Genomic DNA, 23,712 nt, shown 5'->3' on the forward strand with positions numbered 1-23,712 from the left:
TCAGCTAAAGGAGACCCTTGGAAAGGACAGCAGTTTCCCCATTCCAAAGTAGAAGGGCTCAGAAGGTGGTGGGGAGGTCTGGGAAGGGTACTGAAAGACAGTCTCCTCCAAAACAGAAAAACATGGTGAAACTAAGGTGGCCAAGCAAGCAAACCTGAAGCACTCAGCAGGGACTCTCCTTTACCTTCAGCACATAGCCTTCCTGCCCCTCTCAGAAGAAGGATCCCAGAGTCCCCAAGGACTAAGTTCATTGGCATAACCAAGTCCTTAAGCATCAAGCAGTTTTCTTAGACATAGTTTCTGGGAGTAGACTTTAAGCCACATGGTTTTGGAAGACTTTTTTTCTCATTAGCAGATGCCTCTATTTAGTGGGCGTGACACATGGCATTTACCAATAATATCAGAAGTATGTGCCAGGAGGTCAGGCCTCTGGGTTTGCTGGGTCAGGAGAGTTCAGATGTTTGTACTTCCCCATTTGTGAAGGCTGAGCCTGACAAGCCAAAAGGCAGGAGCGGGGGTGGGGGCCAGAAGAGATCCCAAGTGATTTTCCCAAAATGCTCATCATTCCCAAGGGCACAGCCTTTCAGGAAACCCAAGTGCTCTAGTGTCACATCTCTATCCTTCAAATGTGGCCCAGTGCAGACTTCCAGGGATGCATACCTCCTCCTCTTCATTCATTTTTACAGCAAGTCTCAAGGAGGTAATTGTGATAACTTGGAGTAACCTCCTTTTTATCTGCAGTATGAACACATTTGAGAAGACTATGAATGCCAGAAATAAACTGCAAAGCATCTGTGGGGATATTTTCTTTAATTAAAACAAACTTTTTCCCCTAGGGGGAAACTCTAACACCCAGGGGCACTCTACCACTGAGCTACATCGCCAGCCCTTTTTTATATTGAGACAGGGTCTTACTACATTGCCAAGGCTGGCCTTAAACTTGTCATCCTCTTGCCTCAACCTCCTAAGTAGCTGGAATCACAGGCCTCTACCATCAGCACCCAGTTGGTGTCACTTTTAAATATTACCAACAAAGATGTTTCTGATTTCAGAATCACTGGTGACTAGTCAGTAATTCTTTGTTAGGGGATGAAAGGAGTTAGGAAATATGGTACTTTTTCAGGAATACCATCCTGTCCTGCCTCAAGCCCAGCTTGACAGGTCCAGACAAGGACTTCCTACTTCAACAGGAAGCCCTTCCCCAAATAGGTCCTCAAGTCCAATCCTGAGGATCACAGGACACCCAGACAAATGTCCATGGAGAGGATCTAATCCCAGCTTTACCACTTGGGGCATGTGACTTAGTTTATATGCATTGGTTTATGTATATGGAGCACTCACTTCTCAGGTAGCAATAGGAAACAAAGGTTAGTTTCGTGTCCCACTATCTCTCACCATCCCTTAGAGGCCTCCCTACCTTCGCTGAAACCAGGAGGCGGTTGAGGATGGTGAAAGCCAGGTTAAAAGTGGTCTGAGAGAAGTGAAAGATGTTCTCACGTTTCAGGAGCCACAACACGACTTTCTGGAAGTCATTGCAGATCTCAGCCTGATTGAAAAGGTGGGCAGGGAGAGTTTGGGACAGCCCGTGTCCACCGGTAGCAGGAGCTGCCTGCTTAAGGTGAACGGAGGGGCTATGGGAAGCCCTATCACCTTAATCCCGGGATGGGATTAAGTGTCCGTCGGTGGCCCGGTGGCCCGGCGTCTCACCCATTGGTACCCCAACTCCAAGGGCACCTGCTTTTGGTTCTAATTCCCCAAATGCAATAGGGCCGGTTAGGAGGCAACTATTAGCAAAATTCCTTCCTGGTGCGGGAAGTCAGGGAATCCCGCCTAGTGCCTCGAATGGAGACGCACCTGAAGGGCCGGGCACCCTGAGTTTTAGATACCTGATGGCGGAAGGAGAGGATCCGCCAGTGAGAAGGGCCCCGCCCCGAGGACCGGTACCTGGAGGTTGCCGCCCCTCCACAGACGTTCTTCGCGAAGCTGGGCCAGATGCAGGTGAACGAGCAGCCTGCGCTCGTCCAACAGGCCACTCCAGTCGGAGGGCACACCATGATCGCGCTGGGAGGACTGCTGTGTGGGTGGCGGGGACGCGGCCGGAGCGGTAGCACGGACCCCGCCTGCGGCTTGCTGAGCTACCGCTGCCGGGTGCTGGGACAGCAGGGGTCCGCTCGCCGACGGCGCGGAGAAGGACGCCGCCCTAGGCTTGAGGATCGCCTGCAACTCGCTGGAGGTCGGCGGCGCGGCAGGAGAGGCTTTGCTAGGAGAAGGCGGGAGAAGGCTAAATCCCCCAGAGCTCTGCAAGGCGCTTTCCTCCGAGGCCGACCGCTCCGGTGGGAGCCGCGCGTCTGAGGCCATGGCGTGGCAAAGATCCTAGGTCTGAGTCGTGGCTTAACCCAGCTTTTTATAGCCCAGTGCAAGGGACTCTGCAGCCGGAGCTCCGGGGTAGGGGAGGGCTCGGCGGGCCCCACCCCCAGTCCTCGCCCGGGAGGCGCAGGGTCTTGGCACTAGCTGGGGGGGGGGGGGATGGGCGGCGCACACCCGGCACTACTACTACCTGTGCTCACTCAGGTGAGTGAAAGATCCCCATCTTTCTTTCCCATCTCCACATACACCTTCTGTACGCCTCTTCCCCACTTGTGGCCTGAGCCTTCTCCCTCCTTCTCCTAGCCTCCGTGTGGTGGCTAGTGACCAAGCCGACCCTGGACATTCGTGTCCGAGCACACATCCTGTGTCTTATCTCATAGTACAGATTTGGGGATACAGGTAGAGAAGCATCAGGAGCTCAGCTCCTCAATAAGACAGGTTTGCTATGGAATTTCCAACCTGCAGTGAGTGTGTGACCTCTCAGAGTCTCCTTCTCTAAAAAAGTGATGATACCTCCCTCAAAAGATAGTTCATCCATGCATGCATTTATCTTTTCAGTAGTTATTTATAGAAGGACTGCTATATGTTAGGTGCCAGAACATAACAGTGAACAAAATGTGCATGATACTTACATTCCAGTTAGGAGAGAGAGACAAAAAACAAAAATAGAATATATGGAAATAAACCAGGCACAGTGGCTCACACCTGTAATCCCAGAGGCTCTGGAGGCTAGAGCAGGAAGATCTGAGTTCAAAGCCAGCCTCAGCAAATTATCGAGGTCCTAAGAAGTTCAGTGAGACCCTGTGTCTAACTAAAATACAAAAAATGGCTGGGGATGTGGCTCAGTGGTTAAGTGCCCCTGAGTTCAATCCCAGGTGCCAAAATATATACACACACACACAAATACCAGCAATTCCCCTCTTGGGTATAGGCCCAACAGAAATGTTCATGTGTGTACCAAAAGACACATAATGCTTAGAACCACATTATTTGCTAAGGCCCAAACTCTAGCTGAACTGCTCATCAGGAGCTAAATGAGATAGATAGATTGTGGTATATTCACACCATGAAATATTGCATTTTGTTGAAGAATAATGAACTACACTATGCTTAGCAAGATGGAAGAATCTCACAAACATACTGAGTGTAAGGGAACAGAAACACTGTATGACTGGTTTATATGAGATTTTGTTTAAGAGATGGGGTCTTGCTACATTGCCCAGGGTTGACCCCAAACTCCTGGGCTCAAATGAACCTCCTGGCTCAGCCTCCCTAGTAGCTGAGATGACAGCTGCCTTCCATTGTATCCAGCCTTACAAGAAAAACTCATTACCTTGTTTAAATGGAGAAAGTGGTTACCTTTGGAGATGAATGCAATATGACTGGAAGGGGACACAAGGAGCTCATGGGGGGCTGGTAATGCTCTATTTCTTTATCTCGATGCTGATCACATAGGTATGTTTACCTTGTGAAAACAGATCAAGGTCTATACTTGTGATTTATACATTTTCTTATGCAAGTTACATGCTGTTAAAATTTAATCCCATTAAATGTATGGGATTATTAAAATATGTGGGAATACTAAAGGAGAAAAAAGAGGAACAGAAGATATATTTAAAGTAATGATGAGTGAGAATTTTCCCCAAAATAATGTTAGATGCTAAACCACAAATCTATGAAACTCACAGAACACCAAGCTGGATGAATGCAAAAAAAAAAAAATGTATCTAGGTGTTCACATTAAATTTTTAGAAAATCAAATATAAGAAAAAAAATTGAAATAAGCCAGGGGCAGGGAGCCCTTATCTATAGAGGAGCAAGGATATGAATCACATTAGAATTGTCTTCAGAAATCATGCAAGCCAGATAGTGGAATGAAATATTTGAAGTGCTGATAGGAAAAAACCCCACCAACCTAGAGTTCTTGTATTCATTGAAATTAGCCTTAAAAAGTGAAATGCAATAAAGACTTTCTCAGGCAAATAAAGTTGAGGGAATTTGTCACAAGTAGACCTGTCCTGAAAAAAAATGTTAAAAGAATTTTTTTCAGGGGCTGGGGTTGTGGCTTAGTGGTAGAGTGCTCACCTAGCATGCATGAGGTACTGGGTTCAATCTTCAGCACCACATAAAATATAAAATAACGATATTGTGTCCACCTAAAAACTAAAAAAATAAATATTAAAAAATATATTTAAAAATATTTTTTTCAGAGAAAAAGGAAAATCATATAGACCATAGACTCAAAAATCTACATAAAGGAAAAAAGAACATTAAGGAATACATGAAGGTAAAATAAACTTTTTGTTGTTAACTAATCTAATAATTTATTGAAATTAAAACATATAGGCTATATAGTTATAGATTATGGGTAAGCAAAATAAATGGCAACAATGATACAGGCATGTAAAGGCAGAATTAAGAATACTTTGTGGGGCTGGAGTTGTGGCTCAGTGGTAGAGTGCTTGCCTGGTATGTGTGAAGCACTGGCCTCAAGCCTCAGCACCACATAAAAATAAATAAAATAAAGGTCCATTGACAACTAAAAAATATTTTCAAAAAAGAATACTTTGTAATAAGGTACTCACACTACCTGTAAAACAGTAAAATGTTAGAAGTAGATTAATTTTAAATGCATTAGTTTTTAATTTTTTTTTAGTTGTAGATGGACACAATGCCTTTATTTTATTTATTTTTATGTGATGCTAAGGATTGAACCCAGTGCCTCACAAATGTCAGGCAAGTGCTCTACCACTGAGCCACAACTCCAGCCCTAAATGCATTAGTTTTAAATGTACATTGAAAAGTCTAAGGTAACCACCAGACAATTTTTTGAAATATGTAAATAATATGCTAAAAAAGGATAGAAATGGCACCATAAAATACTAGTAACACCAGATAGTCACCTGAATCCACAGAAAAATGAAGAGAAATAAAAATAGTAAATAAGAAGGTTAATGTAACAAACTATAATTTAAGCTTAGCTCTCCTCTCAGCTTCTTTAGACCATTTAAAAGATATATCACTGAAGTTAAATTAGTATAAATCTGAAGTTGTTCATGATAAATATTATATATGTATGTATATGTGTGTGTGTATACACACACACACACACACACACACACATATAAAGCTCTAGAGCAACCACTAATAAAAATAACTAAAAAATACAGTAAAATAACCATGGAAGAATTCAAAGGTTAAACTAGACAATATTAACTAAATGAAAAACGAATAGCAGAGCAAAAAAGACATGACATTACAGAAAACAAAAAGCAAAATAGAAGACTTAAATTGAATAGTATTAATAATAATATTAACTGTAAGTGGATTAAACAGTTGTATTAGTATATAGGGATTGTATTATTAACTGGAAGTTTGTGTCCCTTTAAAATTCATAAAATTAAACCCTAATTTCCAATTTTATAGTTTATGGACATGAGGCTTCAGAGAGGTAATTAGAGTTTGATGAGGTCATAAGGGTAGAGCTGTCATGGTAGGATTGGTACCCTTCTAAAAAGAACCTGCTCCCTACCCTCAGATTATTCTATGAGGCCAGGATCACCCTGATACTATAACCAATTAATAAATGAATGAATAAAAGATTCTTCTAAAAACAAAAACTACAAGCTTGGTTTAATATCCCAAAATGTGTGTGTGTGTGTGTGTGTGTGTGTGTGTGTGCGCGCGCGCGCACACACACATGCATGCACACATGTACACCTATCTGATAAAGGACAACTGAGATGCACAAGCATCACAATAGAGCCAGAAAAAACATTTGACAAAATCCAATACTCTTTCATAATAAAACACACTCCACAAATTAGGAACTTCTCTAACTTGATAAAAAGCATCTATGAAAAACCTACTGCTAACATCATGCCTAACAGTGACCAAATGCTTCCCAACTAAGATCAGGAAAAAGACAAGGATGTCTATTCTCATTACTTCTGTTTAATATTGTATAGGAGGCAATTAGATCATAAAAAGAAAGAAAAGGTTTGGATCCAGACTAAACAGAAAGAAGTAAAACAAACACTACTTTTGGATGATATGATTTTGTACATAGAAAATCTTAAGGATAGAATACACACACAAACTACTATTAGAAGAATAAAGAAGGTGGGAAATTTGCAAAGCATAAGATCAATATATTTTAAAAGTTTGAGTCAGGTGTAGTATACACTGTGATCCCAGTGGCTCAGGAAGCTGAGGCAAGAGGAACACAAGTTCAAAGACAGCCTCAGCAATTTAATGAGGCCCTAAGCAATTTAGCAAAATCCTGTTTGAAAAAAAGGGTGGGGGCTGGGTATGTTGCTCAGTGTTTAAGCACCTTGGGTTCAACCCCTGGTACCAAAAGAAAAAAAAAAGTCAACTTGATTTCTGTACATTACCAGAGAATAATCTGAAAATGAAATTTTTAAAAATTCCATTTACAACAGCATAAAAATAAATAAAATATTTAGAAGTAAATGTAATAAAAATGCAAATTCTGTACATTGAAAATTAGAAAACATTGCTAAAATTAAGTGGAACATTATATATATTTTTTCCATAACTAAAGGGAAAGACACTCTGTGTTCATGCATTGGAAGACTTAAATTGTTTTAGGCGAAACTTCTTGATATATGGATTCAGCAGAATCACTGTTCAATTTTCAGTTGCCTATTTGCAGAAATTGACAAATGTGTTCCTAAAATTCCTTTGGAGATGCAAGGTGAAAATCCCTGAATCAAATGGCCAAAACAGGGGCTGGGGTTGTGGCTCAGTGGTAAAGCACTTGCCTCGCATGTGTGAGACCCTGGGTTCGATCCTCAGTACCACATAAAAATAAATAAATAAAACAAAGGTATTAAAAAAAATGGCCAAAACAATCTTGAAAAAGAAGAGCAAAGTTGGAGACTCAGACTATGTGATTTAAAAATTTAGCTACATTCCTCTAGACAGTGTGGTACTGGCATTTGGACAGATGTATAGGTCAGTGAACTAGATCCAAGAGTTTAGGAATGATTAATTGGTTTTCAACAGAAGTGCCAGTTCAGTAGGGAAAAGAATATTCTTTTCAGCAAACTGTGCTGGGATAGCTGGAAGAGAACCATGCAGAAGAATGAAATTAGATCCCCATGTCTATCAATATACAACAGTAAGTAGAGGGCTGGGGCTGTAGCTCAATAGTAAAGCACTTGCCTAGCATGTGCAAGCCTATGAATTTGATTCCCCAGCGCCACAAACAAAATGAAACAAACAATTAAACAAACAAACAAAAAACTACTTTGAGATAGATCATAGACCTGAATATAAGAGCTAAAAATGGAAAACCCAGAGGAGAGAAAATCTTCACAAGCTTGAGTTAGGGAATGGTTTCTTAAATTTGCAACAAAATCACAAGGACAAAAGAAAATATATAGAAATTGAACTTGATCAAAATTGAAAACTTTTGCACCTCAAAGGACATCATCATAAAGTAAAACGACAGCTCACAGAATGGGGAAAATATTTGTATATCATATATCAGAAAAGAGATTTGCACTCAGAATATATATAAAGAACTCAATGAAAAGACAAATAAAATGGGTAAAGGATTTGAACAGATATTTTTCCAAAAACGTTTTATAAATAGTCAATAAATACATGAAAAAATGCTGAACACCATTAGTCACCTGGGAAATGAAAAATTTAAAACCAAAATGAGATACTATTTTACACAGTGTTGGTGAGTGTATAGAGAATTGAAAACCTGATACATTGCTGATGGGAATTTAAAATGGTGCAACTACTGTAGAAAACAACTTGGAAGTTCTTCAAAATGTTATAAACATTAAAGTTATGAAATGATGCAAAAATTCTAGGTATACATACCCGAGGGAAATAAAAACATATGTTCAAGTGCTGGAAATGTGGTTCAGTGGTGGAGAACTCATTTAGCATGTATAGAGCGCTGGGTTTGATCTCCAGGGCCTGAAAACCAAATGAAGTTGGCATGTATAACCAGCATATATAAAATATCAGATGATGATAAGTAATATGGAGAACTATACAGTAGAGAGGGGAAATAAGAAAAACTGGAGCTAAGTTTTGAAATTTTAAATAGGGTGGTCATGTTAGGGCTCACTGAGAAGGTATCTTGTGAACAAAATCTTTCTAAAGGAGGTGAGGGAGCAAGCAAGTGAGGTATCAAGGAGAAGAGCTTCTGGGCTGCTTAAGTTTGAAGCTGGACTTCATCATGGCCCACATGTGTGACCTTGGAAAAGTTATTTATTGGCCTTGTGCCTCACTTTCTTTATTTGTAAAATAAAGATAATAAATACTACCTATTTTGAAAGATTATTGTGTGGCTTAAGTGATTAAAAAAGAAAATAAAGCACTTAGAACATTACACTGGCAGTAAGAAAATGCTTTATAGTTATTTTCATTAGTTTCTGCTGCAAGCACACAGCCTTTGCATGCTAAGATAGAAGCATGCCTGGAATGTTCAAGGAGGCCTGGTGGGGCTGGTGAAGAACCAAGAATAAAAACCATAGGAGGTGGAGGGAGGGTTTGTGGTTTTTACTCTGTGAGGTGAAAAATCAATGGAGGATTTGGAGGAGAGAAAAGATCTGATTCATATTTCAACACCATCACTCTGGCTCCTGTGTTGAAAATATAGTCATCCCTCTGATTGGTTCTGTATAAAAATCTTTAGATGTTTGAGTCTCATATAACAGCATAGTATTTGCATATAGCCTACACACCCATATACTTTAAATTATCTCTAGATACCTAGTCCAAAGCAAATGCTATGTAAAGAATTGTTACACTATACTTTTTAGGGAATAATGACAGAAAATGTTTGTATATGTTCAGTATAGATGCGAATTTTTTTTCCCAAATGCTTTTGATTTGCTGGTGGTTGAATCAACGATGCAGAATCCACAAATATGGAGGCCTGACTGTATACTAAAAGAGGTCAAGGATGCAATCAAGGACATTAATTAGTTCTGAGATGTTGTAATAATGCACATGAAAGATGTTGATGGTAAGTGATCATATTCTGGTTCTTAAATTTGAAGATAGGTCCAGTAGACTGGATATTGGGTGTGAGAAAGAGACTGCAGTTTAATCTGAGCAATTGTCTAGTTGTTGAGATGAGTCAGAGGAGCCTTTTTTATTTTTATTTTTATTTTATTTTATCTGTTTTTTTTTAGGGGCTTAAGATTAAGAGTCTGGGAGGCAAGTGGAGAGGGGATGAGGATTTACATTTTTGATTGTGCTAAACTCCAAATGTTTGTTACACATCCAAGTAAACTGATGCTCAGGGGAGAGGAGAGTTTCGGACCAAAAAAAACCAAATCATTGGTTCTTTCACAAATATTTATTGATATCCCACCCTGTGCCAAGTTTTATTGTTAGGTTCTGGAAATAAACGCAGGAATACTGACTCTTGTAAGCTCACCTCCTAATGGTAAAACAGGTCATAAACAAGTTAGCAATCAAGCGAGGTAACGTATATAAGGTGTTTAGCTCTCCAGGTGGGACAATGTACAAATGCTATTGTTGCTTTCAATATTCGGGATATTATAAGTCTCAGAAGATAAGTGAGCCTTGCGACCTAGGAGCGCCTCCTTCTCCCAGCGGTCCCCTGCCAGGTATCCTTCCTCAGGGCTAACCGATTCTTTAGCACAGGGGATTGGCACCATTGCGCAGGCGCGGCCTCAGTCTGGTGTCCTAGGAGATGGACTTGAAACGCCTCCGCGCATGCGTAGTTCAAGAGGCCAAGGGAGCCCGAAACCTGGGATTGGGCGGGGCGAATTTGGAGTGCGCTTGCGCACTGCACACTCTAGTCGAAGAAGCCGCAGTCTCGAGAGCGCCCAGGAGGTGTTTCAGTAGACTCTGGCCACCCTCTCCTGCGGACCCGGTGTCGTTGGGCTACACCCCGGTTGGGGACGTCTCCCGGGCACGGGAGTGGGCCACGATGCCGGTGAGGAGAGCCACTCAGCCGCTAGGGTTCTTCATCCCAGCGGCCTGGCTCGGGGGCGCGGCCGTTGCCATAGAAGCGCGGAGCAGGCGGGAGGCCCGGGTGGGGCGGGGCAGGGCCGGACCCCGTGGGTCTTGGCCATTAAGGGAACTGGCAGGTGGGCCCAGGGCCCGTGGGGGTCCAGCCCTCTTGTGGAAGCACTCGGGAGCAGGCCCTGTTGCCTTTGTCCCTGCTGCATCCCATGGGGCCTGCGCTGTTTGACATAAAGGCACTGTGCCAGAGGATGCGTCCTGGCTCCCAGCCCGGCCCGCTGGGTAGGGCGTCTGGGGGCGGCCACCGAGGGTCGTTCGTACGCTCCGCGCCAGGTGGGGTCTGCGCAGCGGAGATACGCCCCGGAAAGTGGCCGGGCGAAGGTTGCCAGTCCCTGTTTTAGGGCCCTGACTTGCGTTTTCCTAGGTTTGAGCTGTCATTCCTCTTGTGGCGCTGTAGTTACCGTGCAGAATGTAACCTGTAGGTGTCTTTGTGTGTGTATGTGGTGGATATACATAGTTACCGTTCTCTTAATAAGGTTTTTTTTTTTTTTAAGTCCAATAAAGGGTCATGGAGAAAACTTGAGCCTTGGAGAATTATTTATTGGTTATGCGGCCTCGGATAATTATTTAATCTGTCTGGGTTCTTAGTTCCTGCATAATGAAACTTTTCTTCGTGGGGTTTCTATAAGATAATACACAGGAGACGAAGAACAGTTTTGACATTTAGCATTCATTACTCTATATCTTTTTTATTGTTTTCAAGTTATTAATTCAGTCAATGTTGGGCATCAACCACATGTTAAGCACTGAAGATACAGTATTGAGCAAAACCAGACGCATTTTTGAATTTGGAAAAAAAAAAGACTTGCTTTCTTAGGTAGAGGTGAAAGTCATACACATTTAGAGAGATAATACACATTCTTAAAGCATGAAGTGAGTGGGTGGCATAAAGTAGAAACTAGTGTATACTAGTGATTGGAAAGTGTTACCATGTAGGAATGCTAGCCTACATTGATATCAAATTGTGTATTTTTTATTAGAGATGGATCAACTGTTTTTTAAGAGACTTTAGAAATTGTGTGCTTGTGAAATTTTACCAACTAATATTTTAAAGTACTGTGAGATAAAAGATATTTATGGGCTGAATTCAGTCCCTTGACTATTCATTTGCATTTCTGATGTAGACAGAGGGAAAGACATTAATCAAATAAGGAAGAGAGTAAAATTTGGTCCTTGGAAAAGAGAGCAGGGTGCTCTGAGAGCCTATAAAAGCATTTGACCTAATTAAAGAAGTGTTTCCAGATTAAGTGGCTATTGAGTTGAGTTCTGAAAGATAAGTAAATGTTATCTAAATGAAGAGGGGGGTAAGGAATGTTCTAGGCAGAAGGAATACCACAAGGAAAAGCCAGTGGTAAAAGAGAAGCATGGTGATTAGAAAAGACCATAAAACCCAGGGTGGATGTAGTTGAGAGCAGGTGAAGTATCTTGTGAAATAAGCCTGGAGAAGAAGTAGACATGGGCAACAGCCAGATCTTACAGACCACCTTAAAAATTTTTAGCCTAAGATCTATGAGAAACTATTGAAGAATTTAAAGTAGAGGAGTCAACATGATTAGATCTGTGTTGATACTGACTGCCAGGAGTACAGACTGTAGGACAATCTAATTCGACATCCTACAGGAGTAAAGGGCCTAGATGATGGGGTCTTAGATTGTGGTAATGAAGGTAGAGATGGAGAGAAATGTGTTGAATTGGTATTATCTGTTAACTTGTCAATGACAATTTCAAAGTCAATGGCTTACATGTTTCTTTTAATGTTTATAAGAGTATCAAAAACAGGAATTTGATAAGTATATGTTCAATGGAAATATTAAGCTTCATTTCAGTAATAGAATTGTATTTTGATTTATAATTTCAAAAATTGAAACTTTGTATATACAAGTTTCTTGAGTTTAGGTCATTCTAAGACATGTTTCTCTGTCTGCTGTTGTACTTTTTTTTTTCACTCTTAACTTCCTGTTGTCTTATATAAAGAAGATAAGCCATGCATGGAACTATATTTTTAAAATAATTTTACTAATATGTTATAGAAAATAAAACTAGATGTGTCAGGGGAACTAAGGACTGACTATCTTCTTTTTTTAAAATATTTTTTTGGTTGTAGATGGACACAATATCTTTATTTTATTTATTAATTTTTATGTGATGCTGAAGATGGAACCCAGTGCCTCATGCGTATGAGGCAAGCGCTCTACCACTGAGCCACAAACCCAGGCCTGCCCCCCCCCACACTATATTCTTGAATTAAATTTATTAACCATGCTCATGCTCCTTGTGTTTTCTTATAAGCAGGAAACTCAGAATGTCAGGGACTTTTTTGTTGTTGTTCTTACTGGGGATTGAACTCAGGGGCACTCAACCATTGAGCCACATCCCCAGCCCTATTTTGTATTATATTTAGAGACAGGGTTGCTCTGAATTGCTTAGTGCCTCACAATTGCTGAGGCTGGCTTTGAATTCAAGATTCTCCTGTCTCAGCCTCCCAAGCTGCTGGGATTATAGGCAAGTGCCCCTGCTCCCGGCTGTCAGGGACTTTGTGCAGAAAGACAGTCAATAATATACTAGTTCATTTTCTGCGCTTACTATAGAATAAATTAGTTTTTCTATCCCCTCTTTTGCATTGTAAAGAAAATATTTTTTAATTTATTTATTTGGTACTGAGGATTAAAGCTAGAGGCACGTTATAACTGAGCAATGTCCCCAGCCCTTTTTATTTTTTATTTAGAATAGGTCTCACTAAGTTGCTTAGGGCCCCCATAAATTGCAGAGGTGTGTCTTGGAATTGCAATCCTCTTGCCTCAGCCTCTCAAGTTGCTTGGATTGCAGGTGTATAACACCAGGCCTAGTTTAATATCTTAAATTTTTTTTTAAAATAGTAAAGATGGACACAATACCTTTATTTTATTTTTACATTGTGCTGAGGATCAAACCCAGTGTTTCACACATGCTAGGCAAGCACTCTACCAACAGCCAGCCCCATAGCTTAATATATTTTTTTTAAGTCTTTTTTTAGTTGTGGATGCACACAATGATTTTATTTTTACATGGTGCTGAGGATTGAACCCAGTGCCTCATGAGTGCCAGGCAAATGTTCTAACACTGAGCTACAATCCCAGCCCCACTTAATATCTTTTTAAAAAATAAATAAATAAATAAATAAATTTATATTTAGTTGTAGTTGGACACAATACCTTTATTTTATTTATTTATTGTTTTAATGTGGTTCTGAGGATTGAACCCAGGGCACCGCTTGTGTCACTGAACCACAACCCCAGCCCCTTAATGTCTTTTTAATAAGCTTTTGCTGTATATATATGAGATCTTTAATTGCATTTAATGAAGACTTATGAAGTCCTAACATATGCAGAACACTGAGATGGCAACACAGTCCTTTTTAAATTATAAATTTAATAGGTTGATGGCAAAAGCAAATGTTCTTTTCATTATTTGTAAATATTGTCTCCACAGATCAATAAATCAGAGAAGCCGGAAAGCTGCGATAATGTGAAGGTCGTTGTTAGGTGCCGTCCCCTCAATGAGAGAGAAAAATCCATGTGTTACAAACAGGCTGTCAGTGTGGATGAGATGAGGGGAACTATCACTGTACATAAGACTGATTCTTCCAATGAACCTCCAAAAACATTTACTTTTGATACTGTTTTTGGACCAGAAAGTAAACAACTTGATGTTTATAACTTAACTGCAAGACCTATTATTGATTCTGTTCTTGAAGGCTACAATGGTAAGTGAATATATAGTTTATTTTTAAAAAACTTTATTAAGGCATAATTAATGTCCCATAAAGTTATCTCTTGTAATAGTACAGTTAGATGAGTTATAGTAAATATATACAGTTGTAAAACCATCACTATACAGTTTTAGAGCACTTCCATCATCCACCAAAATTATTTTGTGCCATTTTGCAGTTCCACCCCCAGGCAACCATTGGTCTCCTTCTGTCACTACAATCTTTACCTTTTCTCAAAATTTCACATAAATGAAATGTCATCTTTTTAATCTTTTTTCTTTTACTTGGCATAATGTTTTGAAGTTCACCCATGTTTTGCATATACCAGTAGTTTGTAGCCTTTTATTACTGAATTGCCTTCCAGTGTATGAATACAACAATTTTGTTTATGCATATAGATGTTTGGCTATGATAAATAACACAGCTATGAACATTCATTTATACATCTATGCACAAACATATTTCAAAGTTTCTCTAACATACAGTTTTCAAAATTCTCCCATGTCATAAGAATGTATCAGTATTATATTCCTTTTTATGGCCAAATATTCTCATATGTTATATAGATATAACATTTTGTTAATCCATTCTTTTGGATTAACATTTGGATTGTTTGTACTTTTTTAGCTATTATGAATAATGTTGCTTTGAACATTCTAATGCAACTTTTGGTGTGAATATAAGCTTTTAATTCTCTTGAATATATAGGGAGGAGTGGAATTTCTGAGTCATGTGGCAACTCTGTTTAACATTTTGAGTAACTGTCATTTTCCAGAGTGGCTGCATCATTTTATATTCCCACCAACAATGTGTGAGGTTTTCAGCTGCTCCCCATCCTTGTCAACAATTTTACTTTACTTGTCTTTTTGATAGTGTCATTCCAAGGGGTATAAGGTGGTATTTCATTATGATTTCCAATAGATTTTTTTTTTATATTGACCTTGTATCTTGCAACCTTGCTAAAATTGCTCTTTAATTCTGGTAGATTTTTTTGTTTTGCTTTTTTCTTTTTGCAGTGCTGGTGATGGTACCTTGCACATACTAGGCAAGTGCTCTACCACTGGGCTACACTACTAGCCACTATATTTTGTTGCTGCTTTTTTTTTTAATTCTGTAGGATTTTTTTGCATATAATATTATGTTGTCTGCAAATAAAGGTTTTTTTAATTTCTTTCCAATCTTTATGACTTTAATTTCTTTTTGTTGCTTGATTACACTGACTGGAACTTCCACTGAATAGAAATGGTGAGAGTGGACATTTTGTTTAGTTGATGATCTTAAGGAAAATGCATTCTTCTTTGTTTTTTTTTTTTGTTGTTCTTTTTAGGTATACATGATGAGTGTTTTTTTACATAATACATGGAGTGTAGCGTATTCTAATTAGGATCCCATTCTTGTGGTTGTACATGATGTGGAGTTTCACTGGTTAGGTATTCATATAGCATTTATTTTTTCATTAATAAATGTGATATTACATATAGATTTTTTAAAATAAATATCCTTTATCAGATTGAGGTAGGTCTCCCTTGTTCTTAGTTTGCTGATTTTTTTTTAAGGAAAGTATATTGAATTTTTTCAAATGTGGAAACTTTAAAAAAGTTTTCCAGTACTGGGTATTGAACTCAGGAATGCTCTACCACTGAGCTAATAACCCCGGCCCTTTTTATATTTTTAAATATTTATTTAAATATTGGGGATTGAGCCCAGGGGCACTTTACCACGGAGCCTCATCCTCTGCCTCTGTCCTCTACCCTCTTTTTTGAAACAGGTCTAAGTTGCCAAGACTGGTCTTGAATTTAGTAGTCCTCCGGTCTTAGCTTCTTGAACAGCTGGGATTACAAGTGTGCACTACTATATCCTACTCTGTGCAACTAATGAAATAATCTTTTTTTCTGTGTGTTGATGTGGTCAATTACATTACTAGTTTTTCAGTGTGAAACCAGCTTTGCCACTTGGTCAGGAAGTATTACCCTTTTCAAATATTGTTAGATTTTGTTTGCCAAAATTTTGTTTAAAATGTTTGTATATGTGTTCATGAGGCATATAAGAATGTTGTTTTCTTGTAATGTCTTTATCTGGTTTAAGTATCAGAACAATTCTAGTTTTATAGAATGAGGTAGGAAGTATTCCCTTCTTTTCAAATTTTATAAGAATTTGTCTAGAATTAGTATTATTTATACTTTAAATATTCGATAGAATCCATCAGTGAAGCCATCTGGTCTTAGAGTTTTCTTGTGGGAAGATTTGTAAGTTTTGCCACAGATCAAGTTTCTGTAATAGATATAGGGCTTTTCTGGTTGTGCATTTTTTTATTGAGTTTTAGTGGTTTGTCTTTCATGGAATTCCTCCGTTTCATTGAAGTCAATTTATTGGCAAAAATTTGTTCGTATTATTCTTTTATTATTCTTAGTATGTTAAAATATAGTGTGTAACCTTTCTTATTCATGATATTGGTATATTTGTAATTTGTATCTCCTCTCTCTCTCTCTCTTTTTTTTTAACCAATTACACTGATAAGAGCTATATCAATTTGATTATCTTCTGAGAGAAACAGCTTTTGGTTTATTTTTTTCTATTTTCTTTCTTTCTTTTTGGTTGGCAGGGGTGGCGAGTGATACTGGTAATTGAACCACCCAATGTCTCCTCCAGTCCTCTTTTAAAAATTTTGAGATAGGTCTTGTCAAATTGCCCAGGCTGTCTTTGAACTTGTGATACTTTTGCATTAGCCTCTAAAGTTGCTGGGATTATCTGTGTACTCCATGGTATCTGGCTTGTATTTATTTCATTGATTTCTGCTCTGATCTTTATTGTTTCTTTTCTCCTACTTACTTTAGGTTTAATTTGCTCTTTATTTTCTACTTTTTTAAGGTGGAAGCTGAGATAATTGAGAACTTTCTTCCTTTCTAATATAGGAGTTCAATGGCATAAATTATTCCCCAAGTTCTGTTTAGTGGCATCTCACAGATTTTGTCATACTGTGTGTTTTAGTTAGCTATTCTATCACTGTGACCAAAACACCTGACATGAATAACTTAGAGGAGGAAAAGTTTATTTGAGGCTTGGGTGTCAGAGATCTCAGTCCGTTCTGGGCTCAAGTGAGGCAGCATGCCTTGACAGAAGGGCTCAGTAAGCAAAGCTGCTCAGCTCATGGTGGGTCAGGAAACTGAGAGGGGCTCCAGGGAAGATGCACCTTTCAGAACATACCCCAGTGGCTCATCTTCTCCAATCACACCCCACCTGCCTATAGTTACTACCCAATGAGTCCATTCAAACTACGATGAACAGGTCCAGTCATTTCACAATCCAGTCATTTCACCTCTGAATATTCATGCATTAACAGGAGCATATCCAAACTATAACTGTTTTCATTTTCATTCTGTTCAAAATACTTTTTTACTTCACCCCTGGATTTCCTTTTTTAATCTCTGACTTATTTGGAAATATGTTGCTTAGTTTTTATATTTTTTGAAATTTTCCAGAAAATTTTTTGTTGGTTCTAGTTTAATTTTATTTTAGTCAGAGAACATACTTTGTTTGACTTGAATCTTTTTAAATTTATTGAGACTTGTTTTATGTACTAGAATGTAATTTATTATTATTAGATCTTTGTGTATACTTGAAAATGCATGTATATTTTTCTGTTCTTGGATAGAGAATTCTGTAAATGTCTATTTGGTCAATTTCATAGTGCTATTCAAACCATCTGTGTACTTATCTTCAATCTACTTGGTCTGTCAATTATTGACAGAGGAGTATTGAAGTTTCTGAACATATTTTCAGATTAGCCTTTTTCTATCAGTTTTTGTTTCATGTGTTTTTGGTCTGGCAATTATTGACAGAGGAGTATTGAAGTTTCTGAACATATTTTCAGATTAGCCTTTTTCTATTAGTTTTTGTTTCATGTGTTTTGAAATTCCAAGCGTACATGCATAGATGCTTAGGATTTTTAGGTTATCTTGATGAAAAAACCTCTCTATGAAATTATGAAATTACCTCTTTTTCTCTGGTAATATTCTTTGCTCTGGAACCTGCTTTGTCTGATATTAACATAGATACTCCAGCTTTTTTTTTTTTTAAACCTATTCTCAAGAGTACTATGTTACAGTTTAGCCCAAATCCCATCGACAGGCAATTATGCCTCTGCACTTTGCTCATGCTTCCTCTCCTCCCAACCATTGGAATACTTTTTTTTAAATTTTTAAAATTTTTTTTTATTTTTTGGCGGACACAACATCTTTGTTTGTATGTGGTGCTGAGGATCGAACCCAGGCCGCACGCATGCCAGGCTGGCTCGCTACCACTTGAGCCACATCCCCAACCTCCAGCTTTTTTTTGATTAGTGTTAACATGCATGACTCTTTTCCATTTTTTTAACCTTTATGTGTTTTTATATTGGAAGTCCATTTCTATTAGGTAAGTGCAGTGGAGACCCTCATGATCACCCTAGACTCAGTGATTGTTCAGAGGACTCACAAGACGATCATATAGTTGTACTTATAAAAAGAAAAAAAAAGATTAGAAAAGGTAAAATGTGCTTGGAGCAAAGTTTCCAGGAAACTAGATGCAAATTTTTTAGAGTTCTTTCCTATTGGTCACCCAGGATATACAGTGTGCTTAATTTTTTTGGCTTTCAGTATGAAAATACATATAAAGTATTATCTATCTGAGGAAGCTCATTAGAGACTCAGCGCTGGTCACATAGGAACCGTGAGCCCAGAACATGTCAGTATCCCAGACTTTTAGCAGGAAAGCTAAGATAGGGTCTTAGTGAGACCCTATCTCAAAAAATAAATATATAAATGACATTGTTTTGTATAAACTATTTAGGCAAGATGAGGCACTCTTTTCAGCTAGGGAATGATGGAAACCCCCTAACTTCATATTCCCAAGGGCCAGTCTTGCAAGCAGGGCTTTCAAACAACAGCAGCCTCAGGTTGGCTTTGTTCTTTTCTGCACAACAGCATATAGTTAGTCTTGCTTTTTTAATTCAGTTTTGCTGTCTTTGTTTTTTTTGTGTGTGGTGCTGGAGGTCAAACCCAAGGCCCTCATGCATGCTAGGCAGATACTCTGCCACTGAAGTGCACTCCAGATCTATCATCTCTTTTTTGTGTTTGTTTTGTTTTATTATATTTTTTGCTTTTTATTTGGGGTACTGTGGTTTTTAAGAGTATTTACATTTAGTGGGATTATGTGTTTGGGCTGCAACCTATCATCTTGCTATTTCTTTTTGTCTCATTTGTTCTTTGTTCTTTTTTTTTTAATTAAATATTCTTATCATTTTGTTTTATCTTTGTTGGTTTATAGGAATACACAATTGTTTTAGTCTGTGGTTGTGTTAAGATTTATGATATAAACTTTTAATATATTATGGTATACCTTCAAATGATATTATACCACAATGTACAAGAATTTTTTAACAGTAGATTTTATTTCTTTCCTCTCAAACTTTGTGTTGTTATTTTCACATATTTTACTTCTACATATCGTAAATTCCATAACATATTGTTATTTTTGTTTAAACCATTAGTTATCCTTTAAAGGTACTTAAATAATAAGAAAAAATTTTATTTTTTTTTATTTTTATTTTTTTATGTGGTGCTGAGGATCAAACCCAGGTCCCGCCCGTGCTAGGTGAGCGCTCTACCACTGAGCCACAATCCCAGCCCAAGAAAAAATTTTATATAGTATCATTTTTGGTACTCATTGCTTTATGCAGATTTATATTTCCATCTAATACTATTTTCCTTCTGCTTGAAAAACTTTAACATTTATAATAGTGCAGATTACTGCGTATATTCTTTCAGCTCCTATAGTAAAAAAAAAAAAAGCATTTATTTCACTTTTTTTTGTGTGTGTGCATGTGTGTGTGTCTATGTTGTACAGGCATTGAACACTGGGGATTCTACACTGAACTACTTCTCAGCCCTTTTTATTTTATTTTGACACAGATTCTCACTAAGTTGCTGAGGGCCTTGCTAATTGCCCAGGCTGATCTTGAACTTGCAGTTCTCCTACTTTACTCTCTTGAATCAAGGTCAGCAACTTAGTGAGACCCTATCTCAAAAAATAAATATATAAATGACTGGGAATGTAACTCAGTGGTAAAGCACCCCAGGGTTAAATCCCCAGTGCCAAAAAAAAAAAAAAAAAGGAAAAATATATGTTCACTATACAATCTAGGTTGACGGTTTCTTTTTTTAGTGTTTTAAAGAATTGTGCTCTTGTCCTCTCACTTGCATTGTTTCTGATCAAAAAGCTGCTTTCATTCTCATTTTTGTTCTGCTGTACATAGCATGTCCTTCTTCCTCTATTTTTTTTTTAATATGGACACAATGTCTTTACTTTATTTTTATTTTTTTTAATGTGGTGCTGAGGATCAAACCCAGTGCCTCACAAGTATGAGGCAAGCGCTCTGCTACTTAGCTATAACCCCAGCCCCTCTTCCTCTATTTTTTAAAACTGTTTTTATTAGTGCATTATAGTTATATGTAAATAGTAGGTCTCTGGTTGTTTTAAAGTTTTTGTTCTTTGTTGTTGGTTATGTGGTATTTGATTATGCTATGCTTTGGTATGTTTTTCTTTGTGTTCTTGTGTGTGTGGTTTGTTAAATAGCATTTTGAATTTGTAGTTTGTAGTTTTCATCAAATTTGGACAAATTTCAACCATTATTTCTTGACATTTTTTCTTTCCTTGCCTCCAGCCTTTTGGGGGAATTCCAAAGACATGTAGGAAGGCTAAAAATTAGGCTGTTTGGGGTTGGGGTTGTGGCTCAGTGGTAGAGTGCTTGCCTAGCATGTGCAAGGCACTGGATTTGATTTTCAGCACCATAAATAAATAAATAAATAAAGGAAGGTCCATTGACAACTAAAAAAATATTTTTAAAAAGTAGGCTGTTAGAAATTATAGCACAGCTCACTAATATTCTCTCTCTCTTTTTTTTCCCTGTTTTCTCTCTGGGTTGTTTCTGTTAGTGTGTTTCCTAGTTTACCAGTCTTTTCTTCTATAGTACCTAATCTGCTATTAATACTGTTTATTGTATTTTTCATTTCACACATTGTAGGTTTCATCTCTAGAAGTTTCATTTGGACTTTATGTTTTCCATCCATGTTTCTACTTGGCCTATTAACCTATGAAATACAATTTTTATAACTATTTGAATGTACTTGTCTGCTAATTCTCACATCTGTATCATTTATGCATTAGTTTTTTTAAAAAAATCTCTTTTAGTTGTAGATGGAAACAATACCTTTATTTTGTTTATTTTATTTTTATGTGTGCTGAGGATAGAACCCAATGTTTCACAAGTTCGAGGCAAACACTCTACCTCTGAGCTACAACCCCAACCCCATGTGTTAGTTTTAATTGATGGATTCATTTCTTCATTATGGCTAATATAGTTTTGCTTTTTTGCAAAGTTGGCAATTTCTGGTTGGATTCAAGACATTCTGAATTTACCTTGGGTCTTGGATTTTTTTTATTCCTATAAATATTTATGAGTTTTGAGTGACTTGAAAACAATTTGATTCATTCAGATCACTCTTTTAACACTTGTTAGTAAGTATCAGAGCAGTGTTTAATCTGAGGTTAACTGTTCCTCATTGAGGCAAAGACCCTTTTGCATACTTGTACCTAGTGTCCTGTCATGGGCTTTTCCAGTCTGCCTGTGGAAATAGATACTATTCCTGGCCTGTGTGAATGCTGAGTATTCTTTTTTACAATCTGTCTAGCTGATTCTCCCATCCCCCCTATTTAGATAGTTTCCTCATATAAGCCTATCAGTTTCAGCAGAGTACTTGCGGAGGACCCTGGGCAGATGTACAGAGCTCACTCTATTCAGTTCTCTCTTCTCTGGTACTGTGTCCTCCAAACTCTTGCCTCTTTGGACTTGCTTTGTAGCTTCTCAGCACCTTCTTCTTAGCTCAGGGTATCTTCTGGTCTCTGAGTTCTCCCTCCTGCTCCATGGCTTGGATTTTCTCTTAAGGCAGTAAGATGGGAAATCAAGAGACCCACCTCATTTGTGTCTCATTTTTTAGAAATCACAGTCCTTTGTTTATGAATGTTCATTGTTTTTAAAACTGTGGTTTGGGGGCTGTGTTTGTAGCTCAGTGATAGAATGCTTGCTTAGCATGTGAGAGGCACTGGGTTCGATCCTCAGCACCACATAAAAAAATAATAAAAATAAGAATAAAGGTATTGTATAAAAAATTAAACTGATTTTGTGTACTTTTATATACTTTTAGTTTTAGCCAAGAAGGTAGGTTAATTTAGTCCTTGTTTATCTTGGTTGGAAACTGAAATATCACTAGTTTAATTTTGAAATAACAGAATTATGTGTTTTAAAAATAAATATATAGAGAGAATAGTATTCGACTATCAAGAGTTTATACCTACTTTTCAATGTCTGACTGAAAATTGTCATTAACAAGAGAAAACATAAAAAAGGACCAAAATAATATGTAATGCAGTGTACTCTCCATTATTGAAATATGATTTAGCTATAACTTCTTGGATTCTCAATGACAAGTATATAATCTTTTTACCATTTTAAAATAATTTTGTCCAGGGACAGTGGCATGACTCTGTAATCACAGCCACTGTGGAGGGTGGGATGTGAGGATTACTTGAGCCTAGGAATTTGAGACCAGCTTGGACAACATAATGAGTCCCAAAATAAATAAATAAAACAAAATAAATAAATAAAACAATTTAAAGAAATTAATAAATTTTATTTTAAGTGTTTTTAATTTCATAGCAAATTCCCAGCAAAAAGTAGAGAGTTTCCATATAACTCTCATCCCCATACATTCACAGTCTCCTTCTTAATCGATTATCCCCTTCCAGGTTGGCATATGTGTTAAAATGATGAGCCTGTGTCAAAACATCATTATATCCAAACTCCATAGCTCATATTAGGGTTCCCTGTTGTATATTCTATGGTTTAGATAAATTAATGCTAATATCTACCTACCCTTGTTTTTTGCATAGTAGTTTCATCACCCTAAAAATTCTGTTCATCCCACCCTCCCTTTTAACCTTGGCAGCCACTGATTGTTTTACTGCCTCTTTTGTATTTTTCAGAATGAGATAAAATTGTAATCATATAGTATATAGTCATTTCTTTTACTTAGTAATATGCTTTTAAGTTTCCATACTCTCTTTTATGGTTTGATAATAACTCATTTTTTTAGTGATAAATAATAATTCATTGTCTGGATGGTATTATATCCTTATGCCTACTGAAGATATGTTGGTTTCTTTCAAGTTTTAGCAATTATGAATAAAGCTGCCACGAACATTAATGTTCATGTTTTTATGTGGATCTTTTACCATTTTTAATATGTGACGGTAATGAGAAGACTGAGTAAAAACCTCAATCCAGTTTTAGTTTTTTTGTTTTGTTTTTTGCGGTGCTACAGATTGAACCTAGGAGTGTTCTACCAATCATCTACCCTTTTCATTTTTTATTTTGAAATAGGGTTTTGCTAAGTTGCCTAGGCTGCCCTGAACTCACAATCCTGCTTCAGCCTCCTGGGTTTATTGATACATGTGCC

At 37.8% G+C, this 23,712-nt stretch overlaps 2 protein-coding genes across 3 annotated transcripts in view; one reads left to right on the top strand and one right to left on the bottom strand.

Moving 5' to 3' along the window:
* The window catches only part of Ccni2 (cyclin I family member 2), a 4,021-nt gene extending 1,663 nt beyond the window's left edge, over positions 1-2,358 (bottom strand). The window contains exons 1-2 of the mRNA XM_077799325.1: positions 1,945-2,358; positions 1,418-1,546 (exon numbers count right to left, since the gene is read on the bottom strand). Of these exons, the coding sequence (XP_077655451.1) occupies positions 1,418-1,546; positions 1,945-2,358 (543 nt within the window). The remainder of the gene's footprint in view (positions 1-1,417; positions 1,547-1,944) is intronic.
* A 7,892-nt stretch (positions 2,359-10,250) lies between these two features.
* The window catches only part of Kif3a (kinesin family member 3A), a 44,303-nt gene continuing 30,841 nt past the window's right edge, over positions 10,251-23,712 (top strand). For both annotated transcript variants that reach the window (XM_077801794.1, XM_077801800.1), the window contains exons 1-2: positions 10,251-10,324; positions 13,882-14,155. In XM_077801794.1, coding sequence (XP_077657920.1) covers positions 10,319-10,324; positions 13,882-14,155 — 280 coding nt within the window. In that variant the 5' untranslated portion in view covers positions 10,251-10,318. The remainder of the gene's footprint in view (positions 10,325-13,881; positions 14,156-23,712) is intronic.

Source organism: Urocitellus parryii, chromosome 1 (genome assembly GCF_045843805.1).
Source record: "Urocitellus parryii isolate mUroPar1 chromosome 1, mUroPar1.hap1, whole genome shotgun sequence".
Lineage (NCBI taxonomy): Eukaryota > Metazoa > Chordata > Mammalia > Rodentia > Sciuridae > Urocitellus > Urocitellus parryii.